This window comes from Barbus barbus, assembly GCF_936440315.1.
Source record: "Barbus barbus genome assembly, chromosome: 5".
NCBI lineage: Eukaryota > Metazoa > Chordata > Actinopteri > Cypriniformes > Cyprinidae > Barbus > Barbus barbus.
This window is the reverse complement of record NC_136733.1, coordinates 34,550,532-34,573,352: the sequence shown is the minus strand read 5'-3', so window position 1 is coordinate 34,573,352 and position 22,821 is coordinate 34,550,532. Positions and strand designations below refer to the sequence as shown.

The following is a 22,821-nucleotide window of genomic DNA, read 5'->3' as shown; positions in this document are numbered from 1 at the left end:
TTTCAGAGGAAATAATGAACAAATCATTGACAGCAGCACTCTGACAGAGAATGGAGAGGGGCCAAACCAGGATGGATTTCCCAGACGGCCCCTTTGCTGTCCAGAGCAAACACAGGTCCCACTGTCCCTGAGGTGTCAGGCTCAGTATGTACAGTGAAGCTTCAGACACTAGGGCTCTTTCAGACTCTGTCAGACTGACACAGGAAGAGAGATGGCACAGACACAGACACAGATCATGCCAGATTTAGATCCTATTATACACAAGTTTTAATTAAGAAGTTGTTGATCTTGAAGCTTCAGCCTGGCACATACAGTGGGTCTTTGTGAAGGCTAGGGGCAGGGATTTATTTTCGTCATATAATTAAAAAAAAAAAAAAGATATGAGGATTTTTCACAGTATCAGATACTGTTTCCTACATTAACCTATTATATCCGGATGTTTTGGGTTTTTTTTGCAATAGATTTATTATCACAAAAGGATAATACATGAAAGTAACCATATGCAAAGTCAGAAAAATGGAAAAGGGGGTAAAAAGTTTTTTTCTTTCTTTGTAATTTTACGAGTCAACCATTCTAAAAATACTCTTTGATCATTCTTCTGCATATCTTGCCACAACGACTGGTATTTTTCTTTCAAAGGGTTCTCTTTTGAAGAAAGTGTTTGAAGAGAGAACTGAGGCATAGTAGGCATCCATGATAAGACGGAGACTGAATCCTACCTACATCACAAGCCAGTGTTCCCGGTACAGTCAAATCTTTCATCACAACATAACTAGAGCATCTGAAGATTGAGCCATCAAAGCTAACTCATCTAGTGTTCATTTCACACTGAAGAGATGGCCTTTATTCTTATGTTCAAATTAACGATTAAACACAAATATATGGATCTTTCGCAGTTTATATTTATTTGCTTTGAATAATCAAAAACTAGCTTACTTACTAAAAAGATAACGCCATAATAATAGAAAAAAAACGTACTATAAATGCTATAAATTCAGAGTTTCAACTTCTTTAAGACTAAACAACAATCTCAGCAGAACCATTATTGTTGTCTTAATTTGTTTTCCTGATTAAATATATTTTTTAATCACAATGGTGTCTACTATTAAAAACTTTATTCATCATATTGAGATAAAAAAAAAAGTATAAAGCTACATCTAATCCCATGTAATGTATGGACATATTTTTGCTGTTAGATATTTTATAATATTAAGATATTTTTGTTTTAATAGTACAGACACACACATACAGTGCGTTTGGGACAGTGTCCAGTCCGTTTCCTTCAAAGCATCAAAGGCTCTGCTTGAGAGGACCCTGTAGGCTTCCTGTATGCTCTGATAATCAAGTTAGGGCACTAATCTAACCTATCTGCTTCCTGACTTTAATTAGAATGGCTGAAAGCAGCCCTGCCTGCAAGATTTACACACACTGCTCTATCAAAGGCCACTTTGTACTGAGCACACTAAACAACAAAGAAGGGCAAAGCCTCAAAGCCAAGAAGCAGACCTCTGCGGCCCTAAAATTAATCCTGTCATAAGGAGTCCTCTTACAATATCGTATTGTTTTGGATTAGAGGGAAAAACCAGATATGGGGTTTTAGAGTAGACCAGAAACTATATTCAAAATCTAAGTAAACAGATTTTTAGCTTTGTAAGAGTTTTTAAGAGGTTGTGTATAATAAAGAGCTACACTATATTGCCAAAAGTATTAGGACACCCCCTTCTTTTGAACAGAAGAAGGCACTTCCAAAACTGTGGCAACAAAGATGGAAGCATAATAACTGTAAAACTGTATTTCCATCTCTGTTGCAACAGTTTTGAAAGTGTCTAAAATGACTGTATCCATATAAAAGTTAGTGGTGTTTGGTGATGAGTTTTTGGCTCAAGGTCTGCATTTAAAGTCACACCAGAGATGTTCAGCTAAGATTAGGACTTTGCTTTATGCAGACCAGTCAAGTTCTTCCACACTGACTGAATCAATCATTTCTTTTTGAACCTTGTCTTATACACAGAGGCACTGTCATGTTAGAATAGAAAAGGGCTCTGTCCAAACTGTTGCTATAAAATTAGAAGCACACAATTCCCTAGAATATCATTATATGCTTAAACATTAAGATTTGTACTCATGGAAATTACTAAAGTAGAACCTGTTCATTAGAAGGGGGTGACCTAATACTTTTGGCAATATAGTGTATCTCATGCTATTGTCTAAGAGTAATAGTATAGACCACTGGTGAAAATCAAAAAGACAGTCTTTGTAGGAAAGTATTTGGCAAGCGACACTAATGAAGTCATGCTACAACAAAAATCTTGACTTTTTCTATCACACATTAGTATTATGAAATTCATTATGACATCAGACACAAGAGTAGAGTAGATTTTCTGAAAGTTAAACAGTTGTTGGACAGGTAAACTGGTTCATCACCTGTGTTTTGTTTCTTAATGTATATCACTGCTAAATGTCAAAAAATATATAGGATAAAAGATACATATGAAATCTCAAATAAATTATTCAGAATATTAGGGATTCACTAACTTTGAAATCCATTACCAGCAATCAGTAAATGATAAAAAAAAAAAAACTCTTCAAAAGAAAGAACATTTAAAGGGATATATATTTGCCGTAATATCTAACAATCCCTTAAAGTTGCTAGATGATGATCCAAACTAAATAGAAATAATATAATTAATTACAGAGTATTAGCTGATATTGGATATGGTGCCAATACACAGTGAATCCCTACAAAACAAAGATTTCAAAACTCTTCTTTTAATACAAAAACATAACAGCTCATAAATGTTCAGAGTCAGAATGAGCGTTTTTTGCCAAGCATTTTAAGTGTTGTGTTATTTTGCAAAACAGAAGATTAATCACGTTTGTTTCATTGAAACTTCTGATTTATTTGAACTCCCAATTAAACCAGTGAGGTTTACAGATGTGTACGGTCATGGGAACTGCCAATACTGATAATTTTCTGCAAAAATAGTCGTTCTTCGCTGGCTGAATTAGTTTAACATTTTAGAGTCAATGAGAAAGGGCTTTAGGTCATTTATGCGTGAGAGGGAAAGGGTTCATCACCCTTGAAGTACATCCTCCTGAATGTACAGCGGGAACATGAAGAGTATGTGGTAATTGTCCTTCAGTCAGTGCGCGCCCTTCTGGACCATCTGCGTAAAGCGGCTGGTGATGGCGAGCGTCGTGTCGATGAAACGCTCCACACAGCTAACAAGACAAGTCTCCGTTCGCGAGTCCAGCTTGGAGCTCGGTTTGTCCACGCACTTATCCCAGCAAACATCCGTAAAGTTGTGAACCTGAATAGAACGTTAAACGCGGTTAAAACGCGCCAGGCTTGCTAGCTTGTTTTGAGTGAGAGCACAGCGGTACTGAAGTGTTACCCACCTGCGCTTGAAACTGAGCCTTTTGCTGCTCCACTGCGATCAGACGCTGGAGCTCCGCAGCCTCAGCGCTCTCAGATGAACTAGCCGACGGCATATCAAAGCTAGAACTAAAATCAGCCATGGCGAAACTTTTATAGAAACAGATTATATGCACAGGAACGTGTGAAGGATAAAGCAACTGCGGACGTGAAAGCAACTACTTCCGCCGCGGAAATATGACGTCATCGTGACTTCTCATGCTTAAAAACTGTTGGAAATATTTGACTAGATTTATAATTGAAAACATTGACCCCCACTGTTTCGTTGTGATTAGAACATGTATTATTCGGTTTTACTAATATCCCCTCAAATTAAAGGAAATTTTGCTAAATTTCATATAGGCTAAGACTAAGTACAGTGAAACCAATCCTTTGTTTTTGGTTCTTTAAAAAGAAATTCAAATTTATGTTGAGACGATTTTTTTTAATTTACAGTATAAGAATATTCATTAAGACATTAAATTAATTATAAGATTAGCACGAGAGGAGGCCTTCTTTATATTAAGTATATAATTATTTTTTTACTATTCCTTCCTAAACGTACATTCAAGATAATATGCATTTTAATGTATTGTAGCTCTCTTAGAACATTTTGATGATTGACTTTAACTCTGGTGGTTTTGTATTTTGCTCTGAATTAAAAAGGTTTGCTGATTCCCTGTGTAAATTAAAAAGAAACAAAAAAAGCAGTTAAAACATACCAGATTTTAAGTAAGATTATTGAATCTTCTGTGAACAGAGATACAATGTTTAGATGAAGTTTCCTACCCCTTACTTGAGTCAAAACGAAAAGTAAACACATTTTATTTTTTATTATTTATCTATTTATGTATTGTAATTTTTAGTTTTTATATAATTATTATTGTATTGCATTTTTATTTATTGTATTTTCTCTTGTTTGTTTATTTATTTTATGTTTAACTTGTTAATACTCTCAATCCCTCACAACTGGTTGTTTGTTCTTACTCACTGTTAAAATCTAATTATCACTGTACCTTAACAGTATGTTTTATCATTTCAAATGTTACTTGCAAAATATTAATACACATTTTTTTTTTTAAACTATGTTGGTTGGTACTCTACCCTTACAAAAAAATTACTGCAGTTTTTGTTACATGTAGAAAAATGCAGTTTTTTGGACACAAAAAACTGCATTATTTCCGTTTTACTGCAATACAACTGAAGTACTATTGAAATACAACTGCAGTAGAGCTGTAGTATTACAAACAAACAACTGCAATAGAACTGCAGTATTACTGCAATACAGCTGAAGTAGTACTACAGTTATACTGCAATAAAACTGCTAGTACTGCAATATATAATACAACTGAAGTACAATTCAATACTATCGAAGTGCAATACTAATAAAATGCTGTACAGTAACAGTGAAATGCAACCAGAATATTCAGAATAACAAATTTTATTTGCACACATCTGCAATATAATGAATTAAGGTAAAAAAACAACAACAGTGAATGTCTCAAACAGCAATGCAACAATAAATGATTTTACTTTTCTTTTAACTTAAATTAACAGGCTGAGAGTTACACATCACAAGTTTACTTACACATCACGCAATCATGCACATTTCTTCCCTCGTTATTCAAGCAGGTTTCATTTTTTGAAGAGCTTGTCCTGGTTCTTATGACTGCCTTTATGTCAGATGTGGAAACACTATTTTGGATGTAGTCTGGAAAAACAAACGAACAAAAACTATCAGAAATTCTCAAGTTTCAGTTACACTTTTCACTACGGGCATATTTAGTATGCTTAAAATAAATCTTGAATTGTGATGTCACCACGTGTTTGTGAAAAGTATTCATACTACTCCCAGTTCATTTCTTATGACATATTGGTCAGCATTATCAATGTCTTTGAACACTCCAGGTAAAAGAATTTAAAAGGTTGGTTCACCCAGAAATGAAAATTCTGTCATCAATTACTCACCCTCGTGTCGTTCCAAACCCGCAAGTCTTTTGTTCATCTTCAGAACACAAATCAAGATCTTTATAACGAAATCTCAGAGCTTTCTGTTCCTCCACTGAAAGTCCATGCAACTACCCCTTGCACAATAACATGCATTTCTGGAAAAAAGCATAGCCACAATCATGTTTAAATACTGTACACAAGTCCTACACAATTATTTGCCCTCTTTATCATTTTGTTTTTTTTTTTGTTCAAAATTCTAACCTTAAATTGAAATAAATTAATAATTGAAAAAATATATATAATTTTACAAATATATGTAAATATACTATTAGAATACAGTATATAGAATATATGTTTTCCACAGTTATTGTGCCCCCTTCATTTAATACTTTGTGTAACCTATAACCTTCTTCACACATAAGGGCTAATGCATGGCTACATGATTTTAATGCATGAGGTGGAGGCAAAGAACCACCCGACATGAAACGGGTTTAACTCCTCAATCTCTTCATGTCTGAAGATCTCTTCCATGGCTGAGAAGACAGAGGACTTGGTACACTTGATTTCTCCAGCACTCCCAGAGGTCTTAGTTCCTGAAATACAATAGCAGTTATTATGCATTCTAAACTATAAAGATAATACTTTATAAAAGATCAAATAAATAAAGTAGATTTCTACTCACCATTATTTGAGTGCTTGTTTCACCACAGCCATCATCTTCTGTTGAATTATATTTTTGGTCTTCTTTTTTTAGTTGTTACCAGTGCATTTTCCTGAAAATAGCAATCACACACTAAAAAATGCCCATTTCCACACATTAATGTCACACTACTGAATATACAGTCAATGCTGGTGTACAGTGCTGTGAAAAAAAAAAAAAAAAAAAATCCTGATTTATTCTATTTTTGAGTATCCAGTACTAAATATTGTCCGATATTCCTAAGAAAATTAACATAAAACAAAGGCAATACAGTTATCATTAATAAACTGTCTTTTGTGTTTATTCAGGTTGCCTGTTTCAAGCACTTTTTTTTGAAGATCTGAACCAATTTAAGTCAAGTCACCATTATTTATATAGTGCTTTATACAATACAGCTTGTTTCAAAGCTGCTTTACAGTGATAAAAAGTCAAACAATGATGCAAACAGAATTCACTTCTGCTGTGAAGCAGCTCTAAACAATAAAAAGTGTCATTGTTCAGTTGAAATCAGTGTAGACTCAGTTCATTTCAATAACTGTATAAAAATCATCAAATATAATAATTTCAATGCAGTTGTGCAGAAAACAGTTGCTCAGTTCAGTCCTCATCCAGTAGTGTCAGTGGAGTCAGATCAATAATATTGCTGAATATTGTGTGTCCCCAAATAAGCAAGCCAAAAGTTGACAGTGGCAAGGAACCCAAACTCCATCAGATGACCGAATGGAGAAAAACCCCTTGGGAGAAATTATGTTTAGTTTAGGGATCAGTTCTCCTCTGGCCAACAAATGAACATGGTGTGATTATGATTCAGGCTGCATCACAATTTAGTGTGAAATACAGGAGGCCTACAAGTAGCTGGAGTTATTTAAATACTATCTAAAATCAGGTTGTGGCTGAATGTGAGTGACCTTTAATGCATTTCCAGAAATAAAGTCTCACCAACATCTGTTCAATGTACTTTCTCTCTTCTCCTCTTTCCTGATGCTTCCTCTGTTGCAAAGAGGGGTGCACAGTACTCTGAACACTTTTCAATCATTTTTTCCTCATGTCAATTAGTGGTTGACACTCTCCTAGAAACAAACAAACAGTGTTCAGTACAATTTTGTTCATTCAATTATTATAAATTATGTACTGATGCTATTGAGAACGAAAGTGAGCTGGACCATGACATGACTAATTTCTACAGATCTGCTTATAACAAATTGCTGAGCCATAGCATAATTAAATGCATCTATACAAGGGTTGTCACTAGTTGGATTGAGATGTTGATGTTTTATTAGATTAGATTTTAAGATTTTATAATATAATTATGATTTGTTTTATTATAGTAAAAGTGTAGTAAAACAGCATTAAAGCTGTTGTTTTGTCACTCTATCAGACTTTAGTTCCCTATCTGTCGGTCACTACGAGTTATGTCGTGACGACATAGGGGATTTACTTGGAAGCCCCAATCATCTCTGACTTAAGAGAAAACGCCAATGAATATTGGCTAGTGGATTTTGCATACCTGAGCCACTCCCGTGCATACGGGTATAAAAGGGCGACAGGTGCATCCACTCATCAGATTTTTGCTTCGGAGCCAAGTGGATGAGAAGTGCTGATCTCCACAAAGCTTTCATCTTTAATTTGTTCCCGGTGCAGTCAGCGGAGTCCCTTTAACCAGCGATTCCCCTGGGCACTTCAACTGAAAGAGCAAATTCTAAAAGAGCAAATCACCGACGATCGCGTCTTTTTCAAGATGCCGTTTCGTCCGTGTCCTCTTGGTTGCGGTCGTTTCCTGTCTGCAGATGACGGACACGATCGCTGTCTTCATTGTCTGGGTCTCCAGCATGCTGAAGCTGCGTTCGTGGATGACTCATGCGCCTGTTGTGGGCGTATGAGCATGACATCGCTGCGATCTCGCCTTTCCTTTCTGAAAGGATTGGCACCCTCTGCCGCCACACGTCCCGGTCTCTCTGACTCGAGCAGAGGACCGCCGGCTGGCGCTCTGGGAGATCTGAGGGTTACAGTAAGAGCCTCTCCGCCGGGTACGTCCCCACGGACCTCTTACTCCTCACACAGCGAATGTCCCGTCCGGCTCCCGGGTGATTTTGCTGGTTCGTCCCACGGGGCTCCCAGCATTTCATTCGGTGAGCCGCCCGAGGATACGATGTCGATCGCAGCATTGGGGGATGGGCTTACGTCCTCTGAGGATGAAGGTTCAGCGAGGCTGCCCCCCTCGGGTGTTGTCGCCACCGCTGCACTGGTCCCAGAGCTGACGGTCATGCTTGCCCGCGCAGCCGTGAGCATCGGGTTGGAGGTCAACAGACCGCCCAGTCCCGAGCCCTCACGGCTGGATGATTGGTTCCTCGGAGCGGGGCATGGCTCACAACCGCGTTCTACTCCGGTGCCTTTCGCCCGGAGGTGCATGAGGAGATGACGAAAGTCGTGGATGGCCGCTCGTCTGCCTCCTCCGTCCTCACTACCCTCGATGGCGGGGCTGACACGGGCATTCCCCAGATGGAGAGAGCAGTCGCGCCACTTGGAGGAATCGTCCGCGTCTCCCGTCCAAAGCCTGTAAGCTGACAGCTGCTCTCGCGGCTAAGGCTTATAGTGCTGAGGGCCAGGCAGCCTCTGCCCTGCATGCCATGGCTATCCTGCAGGTACACCACGCCAAAGGACTCAAACAATTGCACGAGGGTAGTTCCGACCCGGGGTTGATGCCGGGGCTGCGCACGGCGACTGACTTCGCTCTACGAGGGACGAAAGTCACGGCGCGGCCCCTCGGGAAGGCGATGTCCACCATGGTGGTCCAAGAGCACCATCTCTGGCTCAACCTGGCGGAGATGAAGGACGTCGACAAAGCACGCTTTCTCGACGCTCCCATCTCCCAGGCTGGGCTGTTCGGCGACACTGTTGAGGGCTTTGTCAGATCGCACTCGACCCAAGGTGTGGCAGCCTCCAAGGCCCTCTGGGCAGGTGTCCCGGTTCATGACATCTGCAACGCTGCTGGGTGGTCCACGCCCCTGACTATCGCCAGGTTCTATAACCTCGATATCCGAGCCACTCCAGGCTCATCCGTCCTCTCGTCCTGACACCAGGCAGGGACTTGTCAGTCTGGCGGCGTTGGAATCTCGTTCACAGTAATGGCGGTGTTCTAAAGAATTGTACTGGCTGTCATGTTACTGTCACTGATTAAGACATGGGAGGGTGGCAGCCTGAGGTTTTTGCCCCAGTCTGTAAAAGTTTTATGGGGTGGGTTTTCTTTCTTAATGGGTTTTTAAAGGCAGACTTGAGTTAATTCATTTGCAGTGGTATAACTTTCTCATTTGTTCAGTTCTTTATTTGTTTGATAGTAATGACTGAAATTAATATAATAAGTTGTAATGTCAATGGTTTAAACGGCCCCATAAACGTACAAGTTTTTTTACAACTACTGTAACGAAAAAAGGTTGACATTGCTTTGATCCAGAAAGCTCATTTGTGGATGGATGATGTTCATGGATGCAATAATGGATATTGCGAGGTGGTCTCTTTTTTGCTGCTACTGACAATGTAACTAAAGGTGTTTTGATAACTGTTTGAAGAAATTTAAATATTTCCATTTTAGACAGAAATGGTGATAATGCTGACAGAATTGCCTGTACATCATTTATGGAAAGTGGTTCTCCCTGATCCTAACTGATGGTTCTGTTGTTTCTGCTTTGGTTGTTTGCTCTTTTCTCCTCGTGCAATCATGCAGTCCATTGTTGTTTTTGTATTCATGTATTTTTTGTTTGTTTGTTTGTTTGTTTCTTTTATTGTACAGTTTGCCTTTTAAATAAAATAAAAAAAAGATTGTTCAAAAAACAAAACAAAAACAAAAACACACCATTAGAGAGAAAATCCAGTCCTTTAGACTGTCAGTATGGTGGAAGTGTGACTTCATGCCACAATAAGGTTTGCATTTGGATATGTGGGTTACACAACTAAATCAATGTGGAAAAAAACAAACCTTGCCTGGAAAAACAATTTCATTATTTAAAGGTGGTTCTCATCCAGGGGGCCTCAGCAAACTGCCAAAAATGAAGAATGTTCATAAACAGCTCTAATCTAATCTACTCTCTAATATAAATAAAAAATGCTCCATAACATAAAATCAAGTTGAAACTAAAATCATACTGTGTTTTGTTCCCCCTAATAGTTTAATAGTTTTTACTGAAAAACATACAGTTCTTGAAACTTCTGACAAAATTAATTGTGGTTAATGTATTATAATTAATCCCAGTTTCTTAAAACAAGCAGCTTTGTCAAATTTACAGAAGAAATACCTTAGAGATGTGTGTTAAACAACAACAAGTCAAAACATCAATTTCTGCCTCAAATTAAAAAAAAGAGGAAATTTGTGACTCTCTCTCCATTTCCAGAGCCAACCGATAATGCCAGTGTCAACTTTGTTAAATACAAGGGTGACTATTACGTCAGCACAGAAACAAACTACATGCACAGAGTGGATCCAGATACTTTGGAGTCAAAACAGAAGGTATGAACAATAGCCAACCTATAGTCACCAACCTAGACTAACCCGTCATGTCTAAGAAGGATGATTATTTGTAGGTGGACTGGAGCAAGTTCATCGCTGTGAACGGTGCTACTGCACATCCACACTATGATCCAGACGGCACAGCTTACAACATGGGCAACTCATACACAAACAAAGGTTAGACTCCTGTCTTCTCCTTGTGTGCTGATCAATCTAAGTGCAATGTCATTTTAGGATTAGAAGGCTTGATATTGTGCTGTGGTGTGTTTTATAGGGGCTTTCTATAACATCATCAGGGTGCCACCAGACAGAGACAGCTCAGAAGATACACTAGAGGGAGCCAAGATATTATGCTCTATCGCCCCTCGTGACAAATCCAAACCCTCCTATTACCACAGCTTCGGTGAGCGAAGAAGAGAATCTGTCATGTTTATTATCTTCAGATCTCCTAGACAGACAGATTTTCATTCTGCATTCTCATGAAGAATGACTATCGTGTGTAATATTATTGTACAACTACTGTAATAGAGTCATGTGTAATTTTATTGCAAGGCACTTTGAATGGTGTAATCATAGTCTGAATGGAGTGATCATATCAATGTGCTGCACTGAAACTACACTGTACTGCCTTCATTTTATTTTCCTGAACCTTTTAGGCATATCAGAGAACTATGTAGTGTTCATCGAGCAGCCAATTAAGATGGATCTGTTTAAGATAGTGACTGGTAGACTAAGGGGGAAATCTCTAAATGAGGGTGTTTACTGGGACCCCAACCAGGAAACCATATGCCACCTTACTGACAAACAAACTGGAAAGGTGAGACAATAATCTTGGCAATAGTCTCACAGAGGCACTGAGAACAATGAGGTGCAGATGCTTGAAGCATGAGATTATTCTTATATTTGTTTGCTGATTATGCTTCATATGGTTCAGTGAAAGCTGATTTAGAACAAAGACAATATCAGATTATTTTTGAGGCTTTTTTAGCACTTTAACCAACTACTCTGCATCTCTCTGCAGGAGATGCCAGTGAAGTACCATGCCAAGGCCTTGTCCACCTTCCATCAGATCAATGCTTTTGAGCAAGATGGATTCCTCATGCTAGACATGTGCTGCTCTGATGACGGACAGGCCATAAACAACTTCCTCGTTCAGAACCTGCGTCAATCAGGAGAGGCTTCGGATGAGGTAATGTTCTTCCTTAAAGTGATAGTTCACCCAAAAATGAAAATTTCGTCATTAATTACTCACTCTCATGTCGTTCCAAACCCACAAGGCCTTCATATGTCTTCGGAACACACATTTTTTTATGAACTCTAAGAGCTTTCTAACCCTGTATAGACAGCGCAACTGACACGTTCAAGGCCCAGAGAGATAGTAAGGACATCATTAAAATAGTCCATGTGACATGCTTGTAAACAAGGTGCAGTACATGCAAGTACACGCATGCATGGTACTTTCTTGAATGCACGTCGAAGACTGAAATAAATTGTTAAATAAAGTCATTATTTGTTTTCTTTTGAGCATAAAATGTATTCTTTGGATTATTTTAATTATGTCCTTACTATCTTTTTGGGGTTTGAACGTTTCAGTTGTTTTTCTTTCTATACAGGGTCAGAAAGCTCTTGGATTTCATCAAAAATATCTTAATTTGTGTTCTGAAGACGAACGAAGGTCTTATGGGTTTGGAACAACATGTGGGTGAGTAATTGATGACAGAACTTTAATTTTTGGGTGAACTAACCCTTTAAACTCTCTTTGTCTTAATAATTGTATTAATAATGATAACAACAACAAATCTGGAAATCACAGTTTTTTTATTTTACATACTGTAATTTATAAATTCTTATTTGTGCTGTCGCTCTCTCTTTCTTTCAGATGTATAATACCATGAGCAGGCCATTGCCCCATCGTTTTGTGCTGCCTCTCAACATCACCAGTGAAACCCCACTGGAACAGAACCTCAACACACGGCCTGACATCACTGCTACAACCAAAAATCAGGTGCTGTCTTTATGCTGGCTACAACACTATGTGTGTATGTATATCTCTGAAAGTTGCTCATTTTAAACATTGGTTTTCCTTCAAAGCCCTCCAAGCACATGTGTTCCAGTGTGTTGTCAGTAAGATTTTTTTTTAAGAAATGAAAACTTTTACTCAGAAAGGATGCATTCATTTGATTTCTGAATGATCATGTGACATTGAAGACCAGAGTAATGACTGCTGAGAATCACAGGAATAAACCATTTTACTATGTATTAAAATAGAAAACATATTTTAAATTGTAATAATATTTCACAATAGTAGCGTTTAACTGTATTTATGATCAAATAAATGCAGCCTTGATGAGCATATGAGACATATTTCAAAAACAAAAAATCTTACCAACCCCACATTTATTGTTATTATGTTATTATACATAATTAATGCATGACACAAAAAGTGCATTTATGTGTTGGAGAGCCTTCATCTCTTTTAGAACATGTCTCTCTCTCAGGTATTTTGCACGTTTGAGGATCTCCATGGCGAAGACCTGAAAGACTACGGTGGCTTGGAGTTTCCACATATTAACTATGCCAGATATAACGCCAAACCTTATAGATACTACTATGGTTGTGGCTTCCGACACCTACTGGGTGACTCACTAATTAAGATGGATCTGGAAAGCAAAAAGTTCAAGGTGAGAACAATTAATAGGATCATGATTGATACCTAGGTATTCACAGTTACTATGATCAAATGCAGAATGTTTGCTAAAGAAATTGATTTACAGGTATGGCGCCAGCCTGATCTCTATCTATCCGAGATTTGAGGAGCTGGGAAGAGCCGAAGTGCCTGTCAACATTCCTTATGGATTCCACGGAGTCTTCAGCTCTAGTGCATGAAGCTCTTTGGATCACTCCAACAAAATAACAAATGACAAGTAGCTCTTCAAAATGGTTACCACACCAGTTGCCGGCTACTGTTGAAAGCAAGAAACTAACAAAACGATATATCTAAGAAATCAGCCCAAAGAGTTCCTCTACATATCAACCTCATATTGTTTTTTTTTAGAAAAGAACGAAAAATACTTTATACTTTATACAGTTAATTCTCTGCAAGAAATTATACCTTAACATACAACAAATACAGTAGAGTTCAATTTAGAATTTGATAGCTTAACAATTTACATTTTTCTACAACTTTTAAAATGAAAGAGTTTGATTTACTGTGGCTTTGCTCCAAAAAGTTTTATGTAGGGTGGGTTGAACAATTACATATTACTGATGCCTATTCAGAGTTCATTAACTTGGCCCACCCAGTCAGTCACACAGTGATATAATTGAGGAGGAAGTAGAATGGATACTATCATTTCTAAAGAGCAGCAGAAAATAAAATAAGAATAATAAGATGGGGAGATCCGCAAACATTGTGTTGTTTCTGTAAACCTGTCAGAATGCAGTGTAGGCTTTGCAAAGCGGCTTTTATTTATGGGAATAAAAACAGCTTGTTGAATTCTGTGGGTCAGAAAGAGGATGGAAATCGTAATGTAACACTAAATTATGGGTTTTGGTGCTAAACATTATGGTGAACCGCAGGGGAAAAATACTTAAAAAAAAATATATGATATGACTTCTTTAAAATTAGCAATATGATATTGCTGAAAGCACATGTAATTTTGATACTATATGATTTCTCTATACAGTCTTTTTTATTATTTGCTTTTCTTCTATTTTTATCTTTTATCTTTTAAATTGTGGACTGTATATTTATATCACAACATGAAACTTTTTTAACTTTTTTTTTTTTTTTTGCTCAGTATAGTATCTGTTATACATTGCATGTTTCATACAAGGTTTGTTTCTTTTACTCTAAAAACAAGTATGAACATACCTCTATGTGAATGTGAACATGGTTAATATTTTCCATTAGGATTTTCAGACCTACTTCCTTAAATGAGAAAACAAGTTCATAGCATTGAATGAAAATGCATAAAAACAGAGGTGCCATAATAAGAATAATTAATGTTGATATTTAAATAACAGAAAATAATTACTACAGCATGTGTCATATTGTATTAATTTTCTTCCTCTTTGTGAAGAACTGCTTCTCTTGTGCATTATGCCTTTTTAACTTTATATAACAGCTCTACATATATGTTTCATTATACAATTTTTTTTCTTGATAATCACAATGACTATGATAAATATTTGTACACACAATACTTGTATGCTATCTGCTGCATGGTTTAATCCAAAAAGTCCACTTTGATAAAAACAACCGTAATGTTTAAAAGCAAAATGTGTCCTGTGTCTAGTATTTTCCTCAATATTTCAAATTCTGATATAAGTTTGATGAGGAAATCTTGACGTCATGATCAACCTGCAGAAACGGACAGCAATACATTTCTTGTCCACTAGGGAGCAGCATACACTAATAGCAGGTATGCCTGAGTTTAGTTACAAACCCAATGTAAAAACAACTAAATGCATTCATTCTATACAACGCACTAAATATAGAAATACACCCATTAACAAATAGTGCATTCAGTCAGTTAATATAAAGATATTCAATGTGTGCGCATATGTGCTCTTGCATACAAGTATCTCTGTGGCTCGGCTAAATTGGGAGCTCTCAGATTTCCCCTAATCCCTGCACATCAAACAGCAGGCACAGCAGAGCAGATGCAGACAGACAGAGGCACTGCTCTCCTGTGGTATCTCGACCTGCCGGATCTTCTTTCCCCGTACACAGTGCTGTTATTGTCCCTGTATCTGTATGTGTGTTTGTGTGAGAGACACAGCATAGGTTGTTTGTCCCTGTGTCTCTCCATTCCTCTCTTTTTGGGTTTAAACACTGTTCTGACTGGTAGCAAACAGACAGTGACCTGTGGACACAGATGCTACACATCCACACTTTCTTGGTCAAAAACCGAAATTCAAAAATAACTAAAAATAGAGTAAAAGACTGACTGACTGATTAACTGACTGACTGACTGACTGACTGAATGACTGAATGATGGAAAGCAGCGGCGGGACGTAAACCAATACACTAACCAGGTGGTGGCCACAACAAAGACAGCTGTGTGTGTGTGTGTGTGCGTGCGCCTTGTTGCCCTGCAAATCCCACTCAGACACCTGCACTCAAAGCTTCCCGCTGCAGAACCTCCACTTCAAACAACTACCGACACATCGAGCGGAAACACATATCTATGGAGAAGGGAACAAAAGACTGAGAAAGAAAGTAAAGAATAGTATTTCTGCAAAACTTGCCTAACACTAGAAGCCTAACACTTTTCAGAAGATTGTTACTGCAGGCACATGTACTGAAATGTCTTTATTTATAGCTTTGATGAACAAATGTCCATATGTGTATCATTGCAATGCATCTAACATTTGAAAATGACCTCCATTTGATTAGATGTCACAGACCAAAACACCAGATGTGAAGTACTGTATCAGATCACTCTACAGGACAGTCTTGTCCAGTGGTCCTGTAGATACCTGGTGTTTATGAACCGAAGACTGTAAAATAACTGTTTATTAATTTCTTTGAGAATATAATGCAAAAAGCAAAAGTCCAGAGAGAATGTAATACAATAAATATGATTCAAAGTCATTAAATATATGAATACGAACCAAAAAATGAACTATTTTATTAGAGAAAATTCTAAAATCTGATTCAAAAGTTTATTTGATAGAATCATCATATTCAAAGTAAAAAAAACAAACAAAAAACAATGGCATTCAGCTCCTGTTGATAAAAATTAAGCGTAGCATTAGTTCTGGCAGGTCACGTGAGTCAAGCTTGCATCAGCTGACTCTCAACTGATCATATCTACCTATAGGGATACGACACCTATCGCAGCATTCCTATATAAGCGCTATTCAGTATTATTCAGCAGCTTGCTTGCTCGGGAGCAAATTACCCTCCTCCATCCCCAACTCCTCCTTTCGCCACAGTCAGGATTTGGCTCCTGACATTCCTGTTGAATCAGATTCTCTAATCTTGAGTTATGTGTTACACTAAATATAATTAAGTACATTAATGATATCTGCTTGGTTCTGTTCCGTTAACCCTTGGGGGGTTATTATTATTGCTGCTCTCCCTGCTCATGACAGGCTGCATGGATGGGCAGGTAGTTTTTGCCCAGAACAGAACCATACCGCCAAACCAAACTGTATGCTAAGTGTCTATCATTGACGATAGTGGTCCTGATAGAACTGTTGTTTCACCTCAAACTTTTGGTAAAAATAAAAAATGCATAAGTAAATACATATTGAGGTTAACTTCAAACCAAAGATGGAGTTAAGGAGCTAAATTTTAGTGAAATGCTTCATTGTCTCACTTTGAGGTTGGTAAGATTTTTTTTTCTAAAGAAGACTTTTACGCTCACCAAGGCTATATTTCTTTGATCAAAAATACAATAAAAACATTAATACTATGAAATATTATTTAGTTAGATTAAACATTTTGATTAGATTTACTGTATTTTGATCAAATAAATGTAAATTATTTATTAAAATTCAAAGTTTCATATTTGTTAACATGTCATATATCCCTGTAAAGTCAAAGTTGCATTTTCAGCAGTCGTTACTCCAGTCTTCAGTGTAACACGATCCTTGAGAACTCATTTTAATATTCAAATATTTGGCTGAAGAAACATTTCTTATTATTATTACGAAGATTTACATATACTGTTTATATATATATATATATATATACACACACACACACACACACACACACACACACACACACACAATACATTCATCTAGTATATGTTTTTATAGGCCAGTTTTATACAATGTGTAACTGGGGATCTCTGCTTTATCTCTCATATCCACCAATGGGGTCCTTGGCCAGAAAAAGGTTGAAGACCCCGGGTGTTAAAGACTGAAGATTAGAGAAAAATGCCTCTGTCCTGTGTCTTGTATTATATGCCGAAACATGAGGACAGGAAATGAGGGTGTTTGCAGCTCAATATCCTCCAAATATGTGACCCTGGACCAAAAAACTTTAAGTCGCTGGGGTATATTTGTAGCAATAGCCAAAAATACACTGCATGGGTCAAAATTATTGATTTTTCTTTTATGCCAAAAATCATTAGGACATTAAGATCATGTTCCATGAAGATATTTAGTAAATTTCTTACCGTAAATATATCAAAACTTCATTTTTGATAAGTAATATGCATATGCATAGTCGTGGCCTAATGGTTAGAGAGTCGGACTCGTAATCGAAAGGTTGCGGGTTCGAGTCCCCGGCCGGCAGGAATTGTAGGTGGGGGGAGTGAATGTACAGCGCTCTCTCCACCCTCAATACCACGACTGAGGTGCCCTTGAGCAAGGCACCGAACCCCCAATTGCTCCCCGGGCGCCGCAGCATGGCTGCCCACTGCTCCGGGTGTGTGTTCACGGTGTGTGTGTGTGTGTGTGTGTGTGTGTGCATTTGTTCACTACTCACTGCTGTGTGTGTGCACTTGGATGGGTTAAACGCAGAGCACCAATTTCGAGTATGGGTCACCATACTTGACAATACGTCACGACTTTTTACTTAGCTAAGAACTTAATTTGGACAACTTTAAAGATGATTTTTTCAATATTTAGATTTTTTGCACCCTCAGATTCCAGATTTTCAAATAGTTGTATCTCAGACAAATATTGTCCAATCCTAACAAACCATACATCAATGGAAATATTATTTATTCAGCTTTCATATGATGTATAAATATCAATTTCGAAAAATTGACACTTTGGCACTTGTGGTCCAGGGTCAAATATGAGTGAAGTGACATACTGCCAAGTATGGTGACCCATACTCGGAATTCGTGCTCTGCATTTATCCCATCCAACGTGCACACACACAGCAGTGAACACACACACACCGTGAACACACACCCGGAGCAGTGGGCAGCCATTTATGCTGCGGCCCCCGGGGAGCATTTGGGGGTTCGGTGCCTTGGGCACCTCAGTCGTGGTATTGAGGGTGGAGAGAGCGCTGGACATTCACTACAATCCCTGCCGGCCCGAGACTCGAACCCGCAACCTTTGGATTACGAGTCCGACGCTCTAACCATTAGGCCACGACTTCCCCTTATGTGAATGTATATGTGACCCTTGGGGCATATTACAGAAAGATCCTAACTTTAAAATCTTATCTTATCTGGGCTGCGTTTCCCAAAAGCATCGTAAGCCTAAGAAGTTCGTAAAAATTATCGTACGACTGATCTTAATATGTCTGTTTCCCAAAAGTAACTTAAGTAGCACTTGAAAATCATCGTAGATCTACGAGTGCTCTGGAGTAATCGTAAATTCCTACGTGCATCGTAAGAAATTATGAGGTCACCTGCAGGACAATCGGCAGATTACACCTTTAACTTTATTCAAGTGCAATGAGATTAAAATTAAAGCTTTTGATTCTACTTTATTGTACACTTTAGCACTCGTTTTTTTAATTTATATAAAATTAAATAATTAAAAAGGGCACAAAACAAAACAAAAATACACATCTAAATTAAATGACTGAACAAAAAAAATGAATAAAAGAAACTAATGTCGGAAATATGCTTCAAAGACCGGGAAAAATAGGTATAAACTCATAAAAATCTGTCAATGGCTTGCTGACGTTCACAAAAACCAGCCATGTATTGGACCCGCAAATAACGTCTTGCAGATATTATATACAATAATATATTATTATTATATATTATATTATATTAACATTTAAATTTGTTAACATTTCAATAAATGAGCATGTACTATAATTACGAGCCATTCTATAAATTGACATTTCAGCACTTGACCAACGGATAGCGCCTCCTAAGTAGCACTTAAAGCACGGCTAGTGTAATTGTGTTAAGTGCATTTTTGGGAAACGCACGTGAAACAATAATGAACGTTCGTAAAATGACTCGTAGAAAACGCTCTTAAGTGCTAAGATCAATCGTTATCGAGAAACCCAGCCCTGTTTGGTAACCATGGTAATTTCAGTTAGGAACACATTTAGGACAAAAGCTATTACAGAACAGCATTTCCTAAGTGCGTTATCTTATCTTAACTACAGATAGGAAAGGGGTATTACAGAAACCTCCTAACTTGACAAAACCCCCTAAAAACTGTCTTAACTTCAGGACAACCCCACAGCTGTCCTAACGTCAAAATTATTTGAAAGCTAATGGAAAAAACGCTTACAACTGTGCTGTCCGACAATGGTAGGCTATTACATTTATTAATTATTGAAAATGAAGAACGAAGATGTTTAATGGTAGAAAGACTCTTGGAGGACCCTGAAGATGTGTTATATTTTGATGACAAGTAATTACAGATTGCCGCACAACATATTACAGTTAGCACAGGAACTGCAACCAGCATTATAGAGACCAACAAAAGTGTCACGGAGCATTACTGGTTAGTGCAAGTGACTAATACCTTATGTTTTTTTTTTGCAAAAGGCGATTTTCAAAGTGAAGTAGCTTCTATTATTTTGTTTACCTCATCAACAGCTACGTAGTGTTGGTTGCTTGGTAACAGACCTGAGAGTGGATTGTCGAGCTTGATTAAGATTTCCTAACTAGAGGTAAGATACTATTTTGTAAGATTAAGAATTTAAGAAAAGTTAAGAATCCCAAATCAAGTTAAGATTTGCTTCTGTAATACGAATTTGCGAAAAATCCTAATTTAACATATATCTTAAGTTAAGATCTAAGATAAGAAACTTTCTGTAATACGCCCCCTGGTCCACAAAACCAGTCTTAAGTAGCAGGGGTATGTTTGTAGCAATAGCCAAAAATACATTATATGGGTCAAAATGATAATTTTTTTCTTTTATGACAAAAGTCATTAGGATATTAAGTAAAGATCATGTTCCATGAAGATATTTTGTACATTTGCTGTACATACCGTAAATATATCAAAACTTAATTTTTGATTAGTAATATGCATTGCTATATATGCCTTATAATGACTTCATTTGGACAATTTTAAAGGCGATTTTCTCAATATTTAGATTTTTTTGCAACCTCAGATTCCAGATTTTCAAATAGTTGTATCTCAGCCAAATATTGTCCTAATATACATCAATGGAAAGCTTATTTATTCAGCTTTCAGATGATGTAAAATTTCACAAAATTGACCCTCACATATGTGTTCTTTCTATTTTGTTGACAACAAACATCTTTGATGTCTTCAGTTTCAGGCTCAAACTGGGGAGCGGATACAGCGGAAACGTTTTTAACAGCAGACATAGGAGTTGGTCACTTATCATATTTACACTGATGGCACACATTTACTTGTGTACAATAATACTGGACGCAATTGGATGGATTGGAGTGAGACGACAGTAATATGCTAATGCATAAAGAAGAAAGCTTAAAAAATTATTACAAATAATTTCAAAATTACATATTTCTGTTAATTGTGTGTGTACTCATGATACTCATGATATGTCATAAAAAGAAACACAAGTCCAAAAAAAGATGACAATAAAACGATTTTCCCAGTAGTAGTTAAGCATTTGCCCCTTCAATGTTTATGCAAACTTCTGCTAAAACAAATTTTCACTTTTGTCCACTAATACAATGTAAAGCAATGCATATGCATACAACATGAAATCTAATCTAATTATTTTTCCACAAAAACATTTAGTAAACACTACACATCAGTCCTGCTTGACATTGTAACAACACACTGCTGCTTAATCATATTGTTACAACTATAGAAGTGAACAAGACTCTAGACACAACTACAAAAGCCCTTTACACCTAGATTTGTGACTTAATATACAATGTAGTAAAGAATCATGCTTTTTAACACACCAAAGTCAAGCATGTTAAAAAATATTCTAAAACTAGAAACTGGATATTGCATGCGCTGTTGCTAACACCTAGTAGCTACACACCTTGAAATGACAATGAATTCCCAGGAAAATACAACAAGACTTATAACAAGACATAAACAGCAACATGGACTCTATCCTTACCATTTTTTTTATCAATACATTTTACTCTTCCACTTATTTTAAAACATAAAACATGGTTAACATATTAATCAGGTCTTCTAGTGTGGCCCGCTCTCTCCCTGATACCAGAGCTCTCTGATTGGATAATGGAGCTACTTCTCGTAGCCAATAAGAGAGGCCTGCACCTTTTTTCTCCTAGCAACAACAGCAACTGTTTCCTTTCAGCACGACAAACGAACACCCGTAATATTACAATGCGAATAATGGGAACTGCGCAGCTTTACGGAGGAGAATTTTTCTCTTTTCTGCCATTCCGCTCTGTATTTCAACTCCTGCTGGTTCCTTTCTGATTCCTGCTCATTCTCCGTCATCCCCTTGTTTTTCCTCTCATCTTTGGTTTCTTCCTCTTGCAATCTTTCTCCTCCTTTTTCTACATTACCTTCGTTTCACTCTTGCTGTACCTCTCTATCCTTCCCACCCCTCTCCTCAACTCTTTCTCCACCCCACCCCCCACCTCTCCCTCTCTCTTGGCTGACTGCGTCTCTGGTAGGGGCACACAGCCGGCTCCTGTTTCATGCTCTTAAAGGAGCAGCATGTTTTTCGTTTCACTGAAGGACTATGCTGAGGGATTCTGGGTAAACAGCATGCACTCGCTGACCCTGAGAGAGGTTCTGCACAGGCAGCCGCTATGGAGCAAACATCCCGCCAAACTCTTACACACACACACACACACACACACACACAGTTACCTTACACAAACTGCACACTGCCTGGAACTAGGCACAAAGTTTATAGTCAAAAACATAAATCAGATATACAGCAGTGCAAAAAAGTATTCGGATATTAAAAATGAATGAATGTCAATGCATTCGATTCAAAATATCAGATGAAATATGAAGCTAATGATGACAGAATAAGTTTACTTTTCACTTTTGAAATTAAAAGGTGAACATAAAATTTGAAATCTGCAAACAAACGAAACAACTGCTTAAAAAATAAAAATACTGTGTGCATGTTAGTCACTCTTACAGTTAACTGAGATATATTTTCTTAATATATAGGTAAATGTTTTGAGTAGATGTAGATGATGCAAATTCTATAATTTAACATCTGTAAACCTGATCGCAAATCAAAATATGCAGTAGTAGATTTTTACATGGATTTTTTTTTTACTTCAGTAGTATGGTGGTCAAGCTTAATAGTGATTTCAATCTTGTAGATCATTTCTAATTGGTTAAACTGATTCTTTTACATATCCCTTCTATAGAAATATAACTTTTTAAAGTGTCTTACAGAACTTGTTCATTGTAAGAGTG

At 37.4% G+C, this 22,821-nt stretch overlaps 1 protein-coding gene and 1 pseudogene across 2 annotated transcripts; one reads left to right on the top strand and one right to left on the bottom strand.

Annotated features, from left to right (window-relative positions):
- Window positions 1–2,311: 2,311 nt before the first annotated feature.
- LOC306869229 (mitochondrial import inner membrane translocase subunit Tim8 A-like) lies at window positions 2,312–3,590 on the bottom strand. Its single transcript, XM_079415903.1, has 2 exons — window positions 3,400–3,590; window positions 2,312–3,311 (listed from the first exon to the last, which is right to left on the bottom strand). Exons 1-2 carry the CDS (start codon window positions 3,517–3,519, stop codon window positions 3,144–3,146), a joined length of 288 nt encoding a protein of 95 aa, XP_079272029.1. The 5' UTR covers window positions 3,520–3,590; the 3' UTR covers window positions 2,312–3,143.
- Window positions 3,591–8,214: 4,624 nt separating this feature from the next.
- Window positions 8,215–13,452, top strand: LOC306869510 (carotenoid-cleaving dioxygenase, mitochondrial-like; annotated as a pseudogene). Its single transcript has 9 exons — window positions 8,215–8,263; window positions 10,451–10,566; window positions 10,641–10,743; window positions 10,841–10,969; window positions 11,223–11,383; window positions 11,588–11,755; window positions 12,446–12,571; window positions 13,065–13,247; window positions 13,341–13,452. The product of its transcript is annotated as a carotenoid-cleaving dioxygenase, mitochondrial-like (transcript).
- The last annotated feature ends 9,369 nt before the right edge of the window (window positions 13,453–22,821 follow it).